Source organism: Bos taurus, chromosome 12, assembly GCF_002263795.3.
Source record: "Bos taurus isolate L1 Dominette 01449 registration number 42190680 breed Hereford chromosome 12, ARS-UCD2.0, whole genome shotgun sequence".
Taxonomy (NCBI): domain Eukaryota; kingdom Metazoa; phylum Chordata; class Mammalia; order Artiodactyla; family Bovidae; genus Bos; species Bos taurus.
This window is the reverse complement of record NC_037339.1, coordinates 33746897-33760590: the sequence shown is the minus strand read 5'-3', so window position 1 is coordinate 33760590 and position 13694 is coordinate 33746897. Positions and strand designations below refer to the sequence as shown.

Genomic DNA, 13694 nt, shown 5'->3' with positions numbered 1-13694 from the left:
ATTCCTACTTGCATTATTACAGGCTCATCACTACAAGGAGAAATGCTTAGGGAAGAGGAGTGAGCACGTAGACCTTGTCTCCCCTAAGTACATGGGCTGAAGCTGGAAGTTTTGGGTTGTTGCTCTTGTGTTTAATGAAACACAGCTTCTCTTAACCCAGTTAACTGGCCAGGATTCAAACACTGGGAAAGATCAGAAGTTATTAAACTTACAGAGTCATAGAAATAATGTTTATTGTAAATTTTTTCCTACTTGTATCTCCAATGAATGTTTATTAAAAATAATGTTTAAAAGGTTGGGGTAGGCAGTCTTGAAACAGGTCTTCTGTCTCTTGCCATGAGGCCAAAGATGGTGTGTCAACCCTATCAACTTTGAGATGATATTTGATGAGTTGGCCTTTACTGATGGATTTCCATTTAGATGCCAGAGGAAAATTTTTTAAAAATTTTCAAAGGATGAGTAATTTAGGGAACTATAAAGTGAAACTAAAATGAAGCTCCAAAATCACTGCAGATGGTAACTGCAGCCATGAAGTTAAAAGACACTTGTTCCTTGGAAGAAAAGTTTTGACAAACCTAGACAACATATTAAAAAGCAGAGACATTACTTTGCCAATGAAGGTCTGTCAGTCAAAGCTATGGTTTTTCCAGCAGTCATGTATGGATGTGACAGTTGGACTATAAAGAAAGCTGAGTGCTGAAGAATTGATGCTTTTGAACTGTGGTGTTGGAGAAGACTCTTGAGAGTCGCTTGGACAGCAAGGAGATCTGACCAGTCCATCCTAAAGGAAATCAATCCTAAATATTCACTGAAAGGATTGACGTTGAAGCTGAAACTCCAATACTTTGGCCACCTGATGCGAAGAGCTGACTCATTGGAAAAGACCCTGATGCTGGGAAAGATTGAAGGCAGGAGGAGGAGACGACAGAGGATGAGATGGTTGGATGGCATCACCGACTCGATGGACATGAGTTTGAACAAGCTTCAGGAGTTGGTGATGGATAGGGAAGCCTGGCAGGCTGCAGTCCATGGGGTCACAAAGAATCAGACACAACTAAGCGACTGAACTGAACTGAAAGTGAAATGGAGAAAAGAGTATATGTGAAGGAGATGGTGCTATGCTGTTTAGATTCTTATAAGACTACAAAATCACCAGCTTCGCAACTCCTAGACTCCCCAACCTCACAGAAAGCCACAGTAACAGTAGTCTTGGATTTGGGGATAGAATTCAGATAAGTTGCAGCCTCCTGTGGTCTGAGATTCTCTATGGAACGTAAGAATGAGTCGCTTCTCGTTTTTAATCTTGATTTTGTTCTCACGTTGTGCCTTTGTGGTCTTACTTTCAGGGACATTTTCATCCTAGCTCTGTTGGGGTCCGATAGATTGGGAAGAGGGAGGGAGAGAGTGGACTTGAGTTGGCACCATTTTTATGGCCAGTCAGTGCCCTGCAAGCATTCAGATCACCCAATCTTGCGAATCAGTGTCTCCTGTAGAGGGACAAGGCTCAGGACTCATGGAAAGAGACTCTGGAGGGGAGCTCCTGCCTCCCCACCTCCACTGTCCTCCCCTGGCTTCTGCTCTGTCTTTCTCCAGGAGGGTTGTCACCATCTGCTGTGTTACTGTGTCAGTTTCCTGTTGCTTCTACAACAAATCGCACAAATGCCGTGGCTTACGACCACATGAAGCTCTTACATGACGTTCTCTAGGGCGGAGGTCTGTTGAGGGTCTCATCCACATCGTGGTGTTGGCCAGCAGCCTTCCCCTTTAGAACATTCCAGGAGGTTCCAGAGGAGACTCCTTTCTTGCCTTTCCCAGCCTCCTAAAGGCTGCCTGAATTTCTTGGATGGCAACCCACTCCATTATTCTTGCCTGGAGAATCCCATGGACAGAGGAGCCTGGTGGGTTACAGACCATGGGGTTGCAAAGGGTCGGACACGACTGAGCGACTAAGCACATCCACTTAGGGACTTCCCTGATGGCTCAGTGGTAAAGAATCTGCCTGCCAATGCAGGAAACTCAGGTTTGATCCCTGGGTTGGGAAGATTTCCTGGAGAAGGGAATGGTAACCCACTCCAGTATTCTTGCTGGGAAATCCCATGGACAGAGGAGCCTGGCGGCGGGCTATAGTCCATGGGGTCGTAAAGAGTCAGACATGACTGACTAAACAACAATAACATCCATCTTCAGAGCATCAACACTGCATCTCTTTAGCCATTTGTCTCTAGTTATAGCTCCCTCTGACCACAGCTGGGAAAGGATCTCTTCCTTTTCTGCTTTTGAAGACCTAAGTAATTAAATTGGGCCTATTTGGAGAATTCAGGTTAATCTCCCTAAGTCATACCAGAAAAGCCCCTTTGCCATATAAAGTAACATATTCATGGTCCAGGTCATCTTGGGGAGGAACATTATTCTGTTCACCACAGCTACCTTCAGAGATTTTCAAAAAAATGACTCTTCAGTGAATACCTGTCCAGTGCAAACAGCTGTGTTGACTCTTCCACTGCAGAGGGTATACAGTTCCAAAGGGGATGTGCAGTGGTCCTCAAATCTGGTCTTAATGAAGTTTTCTGGACTCAATTGCTTATTGTGTAGCTGGGCTGGTTTCCCCACCAGCAGTGAGAAAGCAGGCCATGAACATTTTCAGACGGCTGCACTGTCTTTCTGCTTTTGTCGTTGCTTCCTGCCTGTATTCTGTCTGTGGTTAGGACCTTATGACTCTGTTCAGAATTCTCCTGGCCCCTCAAGCTTTCTTGACTCTTCTTTATTTCTTGTTCACAGTTTTCCAAATGAACTCCTCCTCTATCCAGTTATTTTTGACACCTACTGTTCTATTTTGCATTATTGACGTGTGTGTTTGTGTATGTCTTCCCCCGCCCCCCCCCGCACTGCCCCAATTAAAATTTGAGCTACTGAGCTTAAAAAATAGCTCATCATGTGTTATTAGCTATGTTATTCCTTTGAAGATTCTAGATTTTCCTTATGTAGAATCTTTGTTTCTCTTAAATTAGCAACATCTTGATTTCTTTAAAACTGCATCTAAATGACGTAGAACCTGCCATGTTCTAAGATCACACAAGTAGCTAGTTTTTTGTGAAAATGTAGTCATAAGAAGTACAGACTGAATCCGGTAGAGTTGAGATGCTTTTTAGAGTGTGTCTTCTTTGTTCTTTATGTAAAACTAGATGTTGATTGAGGTGCATAGTACACTTTAAAATTTCTTTGCTTATTGGGCAAAGAAAATATAGTCTTTTTATTTGTTGAATTTGGTTAACTTGCCTCCTTTCCCCCCTCCTCTTGGACCCTGAGTGTGTTCTGTGACCCTTATTGATTTTAAACGCTCTTGTGCAGAATTCCACCAAAGCCCCTCTCAAGAGGTCGAATGTGGAGAAGGTAACCAACGTGCAGATCCTGGTACTGTTCGGCATCCTGCTGGTCATGGCCCTGGTGAGCTCGGTGGGAGCCCTGTACTGGAACGGCTCTCAAGGAGGGAAGAACTGGTACATCAAGAAGATGGGTACGTGCTGGGCGGGCTGCTGGTTGACGTGGTCCATGCTTCCGAGTACGTGCCATCCTTTCTCCTTCTTCACCCTTGGGCTGTTGTACACAAAGCCCATCTTTGAAGAACTGGAAGAACAGGAGTCTTGTGATAAAGTGAAGGTGGACTCATCTGGGGATTGTTGTATGTTCAGATGATTATTTCTTAAAATTACTTATGTTTTGGCTGCACTGGGTCTTCACTGCTGTGTGCACGCTTTCTCTAGTTGTGGCAAGTGGGGGCTACTCCCTATTTGTGGTACGCGGGCTCCTGATTGTCATGAGAGGGCAAACAGGCTCCAGAGCCTGTGGGCTCTGAAGTTGCGGCACACGGGGTCAGTTGCCCCGAGGCTTGTTGCCTCGAGGCAGTTGCCCCGAACTGAACACACGTCCCCTGCACTGGCAGGCAGATTCTTAACCACTGGACCACCAGGAAAATCCCAGATGATTCCTTTTTGATTGTTAGTGTTGGAGTTATTATCTTAGTGGTTGCTTTAGGAATTACGGTATATGTCTTAATTCATCAGCATCAACTTCAGATTAATACTAACTCAATTCCAATAAAATATAGAAACTTGACTCCATTGTAGGTCCATTTTCTCCCCTACTTTGTGTTGTTATTACCATGTGTATTACATCCGTCTTTGTTATCAAGCCAATAGTACAATGTTGTACTTACTGCCTACGTACTTTTATGTCTCTTAAAGAAGCAAACAGAAAAAAACAAGTGTATTTATAGAGTTGTTTCACTTTACTTACTTATTTACTTTTATTCCCAGTTCTTTTCGTTTCTTCTTGTGTATCTGAGTTACCAACTTGTTATGTCTTTGCTTCACATACCTTCTTTGTTTCCTGACTTCTTTTCGCTGACATGTATTTTACATCGGGGCTTCCCTAGTGGCTCAGTCGGTAAAAAAAAATTCGCCTGCTCTGCAGGAGACTGCTTGCAGTGCAAGAGACATGGGTTCAATCCCTGGGTTGGAAAGATGCCCTGGAGAAGGAAATGGCAAGCTACTCCAGTGTTCTTGACTGAAGAATCCCATGGACAGAGGAGATGGGTAGGCTGCAGTCCATGGGGTCACAAAAAGTTGGACATGACTGAGCAACTGAACCACTGCTCCCGTGTTACAGCTAGATATGTCCATCGTGCAATTTTATAATCTTTTACCACTTAAAAAAAAATCGAAGTGAAAGTATAGAACATATGTAATTATATTCTTTTATAAGTACTTATATAATTACCTTTATTGCCCTTGTTTCTTTATGTACATTGATTGCTGTCTGGTGTCACTTCCTGTTGTCCTGGAGAATTTCCTTTGTTATTTCTTGTGAGGCCAACTGGATAGCAACAAATCATCCCAGGTTTTTATCTTGGACTTCTAGGGGGTCAGCCTAGCTTAGAAGTCAGCCAGTGGGTGGTCAGAGGTTGTCCTGACCTTCCCTTGAGCCAGTGAGGGGCCAGTTGTTTGATCTGTGTGCGGCTTCGGAATTGGCCTCACTGATGGGAAGTTTAAAATCGACCCCGCATTCAGTCAGGGACTAGAGGCTCACCAGGACTTGACATGGACCTGCCCTCTGGACCACCAGGGCTGGGTATAATCTTAGCTAGTTTTCCTTGGCCATCTTTCCGCGGATCTGCCTGTTTAATTTCTGTCTACTCTGCAGTTTGCCCCTACTAGTATTGGGAGAGATTTGTCTTCCCTGATCTGGGAGGTCTGTCGTTTTTTCACAGTGCCCTAGGCAGGGCAGTTTTATGCTCTGCTTCAGATACTGTCGGATCCCTCAGGCTGTTCCTGTTCTGACAGTCTGTCCCGCCCTGGGATAGAATTTACCCAACGTGGGCTGGGAGTGGGGATGAGAGTTGCCAGTCCTTAGGGCCCTCCCCACCTACCGCCCGGAGCAGAACTTAAGCAACGTGGATCCGGGGGAGAGAAGGAAAAAACAGACTTTGGCTTAAATGCCAAAGTCTCCCACTCATTGAGATTGAGCAGTTATTCTTGAATTCATGCTTTTGAATTTTTCGTGTGCTCTATGATCGGTTTCTCAGCACTTTGAATGCTTGTTTTGATCGTTTTGTCCAGTTTTATGGCTTCTTGTTTTGAGAGAAGATCTGCTAATCTCCTTCCACAGCAATTCCAGAAAAATAAATAAAATTTAATGACAAAATAAATAATGATACTTTGAGTAATACATTTGAATTTTAAACTTTGAAGTATTTCTTGGGATAATTATTATTCCCACCTTTCTTTATATTTTAGTTAAATTGATGAAAACATTTATTTTTTCCCCTTTCCTAGTTATCTCATATAGAAAGCTCACACATTTTGAACTGCCCAGAAAGACTCTCGTTGCCACTTTATAGATGGGAAAAGTCACTGGGACTTCCGTTGTAGGTTGGGTCAAAATTCCTTGATTTTGGTTCTTAAAACATGGATTTCAACCATTTGTATGTTTAGCTTCAAGCGTGAAGGCGGATGGATTTGTGTATGTGTTAGCTGCAGCATGTCATGGTTTAGGCACATAAACAGCAGTGACACTATACTGATAGCTAAGCTGTGTGGAAACTGTCATTTAAACTGCTCAGCTGACATCAAACTCCAGTACCAGCTGCATGATTTACAGTGAAGAATTTGCCTATTTTTTTCCATTCAGTGCTTTGTGCCTTGTTATCCTTAGGGTGAAGTCTGAGTAACTCCCGTAAAAGCCATCAGACTTCACATTTGTGCCATCCATGTCAGAGCTTTGACTTCAGAGAACTTTCCTCTTTGACACTCAGAGACCCTGTACCTCCGCCTCCTCTCCTGGTCCCTCCTCCCGCCTTAGCTGATTCTAGTTCAGATTCTTCCTTTAGGGACCATGTTCCATTAAGACATTCTTTCTCTTGTCTTCTATAAATAGGCTCAAAGCTTCCTGTCTGCCTCCCTGTCTGCACCTGTCTTGCCTGTTCACACTTGCCCCAGTTTGACCAATTCTTTAGGGTGTAAATACACTCTTACCTTAGTGAGGTTGTAGGTATTCCTATCCTCTTTTCTGCATCCTGTTCAGTTAGCTGCCTTCATGCCATCCTCCAGAACTTGTCTTAAGCCTCCGTTCTTCTGGATGGTTTTGAGTGACTGTGACTGTACCTTCCCATTAAACCCCTGCTGCCATGGTGTCTGCATGCCTGTGAACTCCTCTTTAATCGATATCTCCTGCTGCATAATCACCTTGGCAGATGCTGACTTCTGCTCACCCCCTTCCCTCAAAGCCTCCTATTGGAAGCCAGCTCTTTATTGGAAGGAATTGTGTCATCACAGCCTTGTGTATCCACAGTTCATGGCACAGAGCAGGTGTTCAGTGACTATTTCAACTTGAATCTCTAAATGTACACTTAAGCCAGTCAACTCCTTCTGTGAACATCTTTCAGAAAACTGCCAGCGTAATAAAGTTCAGGGATACTGAACGGAGACTAAGCTATGCACATATTGTGGTTTTCTTCTGCAGATGCGACCTCAGACAATTTCGGATACAACCTGTTGACATTCATCATCCTCTACAACAATCTGATTCCCATCAGTCTGCTGGTGACTCTCGAGGTTGTGAAGTACACACAAGCCCTCTTCATAAACTGGGTGAGTATCACACGGGGCAGGAAGCAGAGCTGCTGGGGACGTGTCATTTCCTAATATCCTGTCGGAGCCTTAGTGTTGAAACTGGGCCTCCAGAAAAAGAGGAGCGTCATTGATTTATAATTCGATCTGGGATTTCACTGCCTAGAGACTGGGCAGGGTTGTCCCTGAGCCAGTGGTGGTGGTGACTAGTCACCTGGTGTCCCAGTTTCCTGGGTCATGAAACAGGCAGGTGCTCTCAGGAGCATCAGTGGGATAATGGAGAAGAAGGCAAGCAGGTCCCTGTCTTCCAGTGCATGGGCATGAAGTGGCTGCAGCTGCTCATGCTTTATGGTCTCCTTAGTGCAGAAGGAAAGCTCTCTTAGGTGTGTCTGCTTAAGTGTCCTTTAGATCAAAATTCACAGTGACAGTGAGCTTGGGTTCTGTTGCAAGAGTCCAGGTGGAATTTTCAAGGACCCTGCCATGGTTGTGAAGCACCGGACCTCAGCAGCTAGTATTTGATGACCAGACACTTTCATGTGCTTTTTTTTTTCATGGGCATTTTTATTTGAGCTTCACAACAACCCTTTGAATGAGGTATTAGCTAAGCTCAGAAGTATGAGTTAGTCTAGGTTAGGAAAATGATCATCTGGAAGCCAAATCTTCTAGATATAAATAAATATCATGTTTTCCCCTGTATCTTAGTGTTTTTCTACATAAATAGACCCTGTATTTTCACCACTAACTTAAAAATTAGCATTTATTTGAGTTACCTGTTTTAACAGTTACCTGTTACCTTCTTAATCTAAATGAGTGATGAACGGTGGAGATTTGCTGAAGTCCCCCCACTCCTTTCCCTCTCTCAGGACACAGATATGTATTATCTAGGAAATGACACCCCTGCCATGGCCAGGACGTCAAACCTTAATGAAGAGCTTGGCCAGGTGAGAGCCTCTTGGGGACTTTGGGACAGTGATGTGAGCATGGGGGCAGACAAGTGTTGGGAGAACTGTGAAGAGATTGTGCAAAAATAAGTCTCCATAAAGGTGGTTTTGATGTCTGAAGAACTCTGTAGTATTTGGAGGTATTATTCAATACAAATGTTAATTGATCTTGACTTGCTTTTTGAGGCAGGGATAGATCTTATCGCCTAGAAGATCTTATCACCTGCAACACATTCAGTACAAAAACTATAGTGCAAGTTCACTTTGTATGCAAGATTGTTAATCAAGAGCAAATAAAGGGAAGACAATGGTTAAGATGCTTGGATATTGGGTTGTTGTTCAGTTGCTAAGCTGTGTCTGATTCTTTGCGACTCCATGGACTGCAGCACGCCAGGCTTCCCTGTCCTTCACTATCTTCCAGAGTTTGTTCAAACTCATGTCCATCGAGTCAGTGATACTATCTAACCATTTCATCCTCTGTTGCCCCCTTCTCCTTTTGCCCTTAATCTTTCTCAGCATCAAGGTCTTTCCCAAGGAGTTGGTTCATTGGATTAGGTGGCCAAAGTATTGGAGCTTCAGTTTCATCATCAGTCCTTGCAGTGAATATTCAGTGTTGATTTCCTTTAGGGTTGACTGGTTTGATTTCCTTGCTGTCCAAGAGACTTTATGTGGGGGCTAATTTGAAGGACACAAATCCATAACATCTCTCACATGTTCCTGCTTTCGTCTCTGTAATATTTCAGGGACCCAGTTTCTTTTCCACTATCACCCCCAAACCCCTCTTGCCTTTCTACTGAGTTACACTTTGCATTATGTCCTCATTGTGAGTTGAAATCACTGCAAAGTCTAGGTCTGTTGAATGCACTATAATTACAGATTATAATTTCATTTTATTTACTTATCTTATATGATTCTCCCAACAACCCCATGAAGTGAATGCAGTATATATCAGACTAAACCGGCCTCTGTTTGAACCCTGCTCCAGTCTTCCAACAGAGTTAATTTACCTCTCTTCAGTGTTTCTGCAACAATCTCTCCAAACATAAATACAGTAAAAAAGAATGACAGTTATATGTGTCTGTTTCCATCCTGGGATTTCTAAGCCTGTTCAAAGGTGTGGAGACGAGCTCTTTGGTCATCTTTGTCTGCCTTTGTTATTTTAGCATAATGGTTAGCATAACTTTGTTCTCAGATGCTGTTGAACTGGACCCAAATGATTGAAGGATTCAATATCCTCCAGCTCCCACGATGAGACAGTTCATCCTAATCGGGAATAGGAAAAGTTTGCATGGGGAAGTAGTTCTGAGTTGGAACTGAAAAGACAAGTCAAAATCCAATAGGCAGAATAATAGAAAAATCTTAATTCCTTATTATAAAATTGTCATTTTAAAATATTTTGATATCATCTTTTAACTTTTAAAAAAGAAACAGGAAGAGATACTGCTTTTGAAAGGCTGATTCTACTGAACTTTTTATACCCCTAGTCTTACTGCAGATAAAGCTTATATTTAAACTTGTTTATGGTTAAAGCATTCATCACTTTAATAGTGTACTGATTTCATATTTCTGTGTACTATTTGACTTCTTTAGGATCATTAATAATCATTACTTGAAGGCACTTTAAAAATAATTCTTAGTATTTGCTTATGTTGTATCAGTTAGGAAAAGTCTAGAGTACACAATTCTTGTTATTAATCTGTCTTGTATAAAAACAGTGCAGTGTGACTTCCCTAGCATGGTTCTTGGGAATTCCTGGAATCCATCTCACATCCAGCTGCAGTCATGACCCCTCTTTAGAAAGTCACTGAGAAACTGGAATTTTACTGGAGACAGTTCTGTTAATTACTCCCCTCTCACTAATCTATGATGTAATTTCCCAGAAAGCTAGACATGGAGTAATGTTACTTATCTTCTGGCCAAACCCTTATGGACGTGGACGTTGAGTCCCAGAAGGCTGAGGTAACTTTTCCAACCTGCACAATTCAGAGCCTGACCTGGACTCCCTTCCCTTGTGGTCCTGCGTTCTTTGCCCTTTCCCCCATCGTAGCATCCACCCAGGAGGACAGAACGTAACACCACGCATGCATTTGGGCTCATCTCTTGTGCACTCACTCAGTTAATCATGTCTAAATGGTTTGCTTATTGACTTTCACAGGAATTTCTCTTTTCACCTTTGTATATTGAGAGCCTAGCGTGTTAAATCTATAGAACTTTGTGCCTTAGAAAGTTTTGTTAATCTGTTGCAGTGCCATGCTGCCTTTATGTAATCTCACTATGATGGTGATTGAAAAGCTTAGTGTTCTGTGCTATTTCAGGACATGCTTTCTTAGTCCAACCAAGGGATGGAGTTCTAAAAACAAATATTTTTGTGGTTGCCACAGTCTGAGTTTGTTGTCTTGATGTATTAGACACAAGAATGAATTCTGTGTAAATGTCATTGAGATGCCTTGTGGCGAAATTTAGTGCTTACTGATGTTAAATGGATTCAGGGCTGTTACTGAAATCTCTTTTGTATGTTTCCACACACTTGGACTCCAGAATTGTGGTCTTAAGCTTTAACATATATTAGTTTTACAATATATAATTATGATATATAACATATTTAATTATAAAATATGTTTTTGCTTGCCTAAGGAAATTTACCTTTGAAAACTAATACAGATTTTGAAACATGTAGAATAAAAGACTTCACTTATGTGTCTTTGCGTGTTATTACATTCTCGGCATATATTTTTCTCTTTGATTTAGGTAAAATATCTATTTTCTGACAAAACAGGAACTCTGACATGCAATATCATGAACTTCAAAAAGTGTAGCATTGCTGGGGTAACCTATGGGTGAGTGTCTTTATAACTTACTGAATTTTATCTGTATTCTTCCAACAAAAGAAGTTTATTTTTAGCCACTTAGTCAAATACCTTGACTTTCTGATACTTTGAAAGGGTATTTATAAGGGATTTGGTTTCATAATTACTACTGAAGATATTTAAAACTGAATGAGTCCCAATTTAGAACATGGTTCTAAAACATGGTTATTTCTATAAATACTAACCTATGAGAAATCTCAAGGAATATGTAATTTTATATTTCCAATCTAGTAAGTATACATTTCTACTTCATGTTTTGATCTCAACACTTTCCTTTTTCAAAAGGAGCATAATGCATCTGGCTATGTTCTTATTTCTCAAAGTTTTGTGAGTCTGTATAAATTTTAGAATTGTTGTATTTCTGTGAAAAATGCCTTTGGAATTTTGATATGGATTGCATTGGGTCTGTGGATTTCTTTGGATAGTATTGACATTTCAACATTAATTCTTCCAATCCATGAGCACAGAACGTCTTTCCATTCATTTGTGTTGCTGAATTTCTTTCAGTAACGTATTACACTTTTCAGTGTATGATCTTTCATTCCTTTGGTTGAATTTATTCCTAGATATTTTCTTCTTATTGATGTAAGTATAAGTGGAATTGTTTTCTTAATTTCTCCTTCTGATAGTTCTTTACTAATATATAGCAATGCAACAGATTTTTGTATATTGATTTTGTATCTTGCAACTTCACTGAATTTGTTAGTTCTAACAGATTTTTGGTGGAATCTTTTAGAATTTTCTGTATATAATATCATATCATCTATAAATAGTAACAGTTTTGTTTCTTCCTTTTCTATTTGGATACCTTTTACTTCTTTTTCTTTCCTAATTGCTGTGGCTAGGACTTCTAATACTATGTTGAGAAAAAAATAATAAGAATGGGCATCTTTGTTTTATTCCTGATCTTAGAGGAAAAGCTTTCAGCTTTTCACTGTTGAGTATGATATTAGCCTTGGATTTGTCATATATGCTGCTGCTGCTACTGCTACTGCTAAGTCGCTTCAGTCGTGTCCGACTCTGTGTGACCCCATAGACAGAGGCCCACCAGATTCCCCTATCCCTGGGATTCTCCAGGCAAGAACACTGGAGTGGGTTGCCATTTCCTTCTCCAATGCATGAAAGTGAAAAGTGAAAGTGAAGTCGCTCAGTCGTGTCCGACTCTTAGCAACCCCATGGACTACAGCCTACCAGGCTCCTCCATCCATGGGATTTTGTAGGCAAGAGCACTGGATGGGGCTGCCATTGCCTTCTCCCATATATTATATTGACTTTATTATATTGGGGTACATTCCTTATATACCCATTTTGCTGAGAGTTTTTTTCATCATATGTGAATTTTGAATTTTATCAAATGCTTTTTCTGCATCTATTGAGGCAAATCTATTGGGGCTTCCCTCATAGCTCAGTTTGTAAAGAATCTACCTGCAATGCAGAAGACCCCAGTTTGATTCCTGAGTCGGGAAGATCCACTGGAGAAGGGATAGGCTACCCACTCCAGTATTCTTGGGCTTCCCTTGTGGCTTAGCTGGTAAAGAATCCACCTGCAACATAGGAGACCTGGGTTTGATCCTTGGGTTGGGAAGATCCCCTGGAGAAGGGAAAGGGTACCCACTCCAGTATTCTGGCCTGGAGAACTCCATGGACTGTATAGTCCATGGGTTCACAAAATCGGACACGACTGAGCAACCTTCACTTTCACTTTCTTTCATTGAGGCAATTATATGATTTTATTTTTCATTTTGGTAATGTGGATGGTGTTGACATATTGATTTGTAGATACTAAACTGATCTTCTGGAGAAGGCAATGGCACCCCACTCTAGTACTCTTGCCTGGAAAATCCCATGGATGGAGGAGCCTGGTGGGCTACAGTCCATGGGGTCACTAAGAGTCGGACACGACTGAGCGACTTCACTTTCATTTTTCACTCTCATGCATTGGAGAAGGAAATGGCAACCCACTCCAGTGTTCTTGCCTGGAGAATCCCAGGGACGGGGGAGCCTGGTGGGCTTCCGTCTATGGGGTCGCACAGAGTCGGACACGACTGAAGAGACTTAGCTTAGCAAACTGATCTTCCATCCTTAGAATAAATCCCACTTGATCATTGTGTATGACCCTTTTAATGTATTGTTGAATATGGTTTGCTAATATTTTACTGAGGATTTTTGTGTCTGTTATTCAGGGATATTGGCCTGTAATTTTCTTGTGATGTTCTTTTTCATTCGGTATCAGAGTAATGCTGACCTTGTAAAATGAGTTTGGAAGTGTTCCCTCCTCTTCTGTTTTTTGAAAATGGTTGGTATTAATTCTTCTTTGAATGTTTGGTAGAATTCACTAGTGAAGCCTTCTGGTTCCAGACTTTTGTTGGGAGTTTTTAAATTACTGATTCAGTTTCTTTAGTAGTAATGGGTGTACTCAGATTTTCTGTTTAGGTTGTATGTTTCTAGGCCTTTATCCGTGTCTTCCAGGTTGTCAAATTTGTTACCATCTAATTGTTCATAGTTGTCTTTTGTGATCCTTTACTTTCTGTAGTGTCAGTTGTAATGCCTTCTCTTTCATTTCTGATTGAGTCTTCTCTTTCTTGGTAAGTCTAGCTAAAGGTTTGTTAACTTGATCTTTTTAAAGGACCAACTTTTAGCTTCATTGATTTTTTACTACTGACTTTTGAGTCTCTATTTCATCTGTTTTTGTTCTAATCTTTATTTCCTTCCAACTTTGAGTTTTATTTGTTCCTTTTCTAGTTATTTTAGGTATAAAGCTG

General features: G+C 41.3%; 1 protein-coding gene across 4 annotated transcripts in view; it reads left to right on the top strand.

Annotated features, from left to right (window-relative positions):
- ATP8A2 (ATPase, aminophospholipid transporter, class I, type 8A, member 2) overlaps positions 1-13694 on the top strand; it is a 494154-nt gene that overhangs the window by 112860 nt on the left and 367600 nt on the right. For 3 of the 4 annotated variants that reach the window (XM_024999820.2, NM_001435329.1, NM_001163802.4), the window contains exons 11-14: positions 3349-3514; positions 7018-7145; positions 7988-8065; positions 10814-10902. In XM_024999820.2, the coding sequence (XP_024855588.1) occupies positions 3349-3514; positions 7018-7145; positions 7988-8065; positions 10814-10902 (461 nt within the window). The remainder of the gene's footprint in view (positions 1-3348; positions 3515-7017; positions 7146-7987; positions 8066-10813; positions 10903-13694) is intronic. The other variant, XM_024999819.2, reaches the window with a different exon arrangement.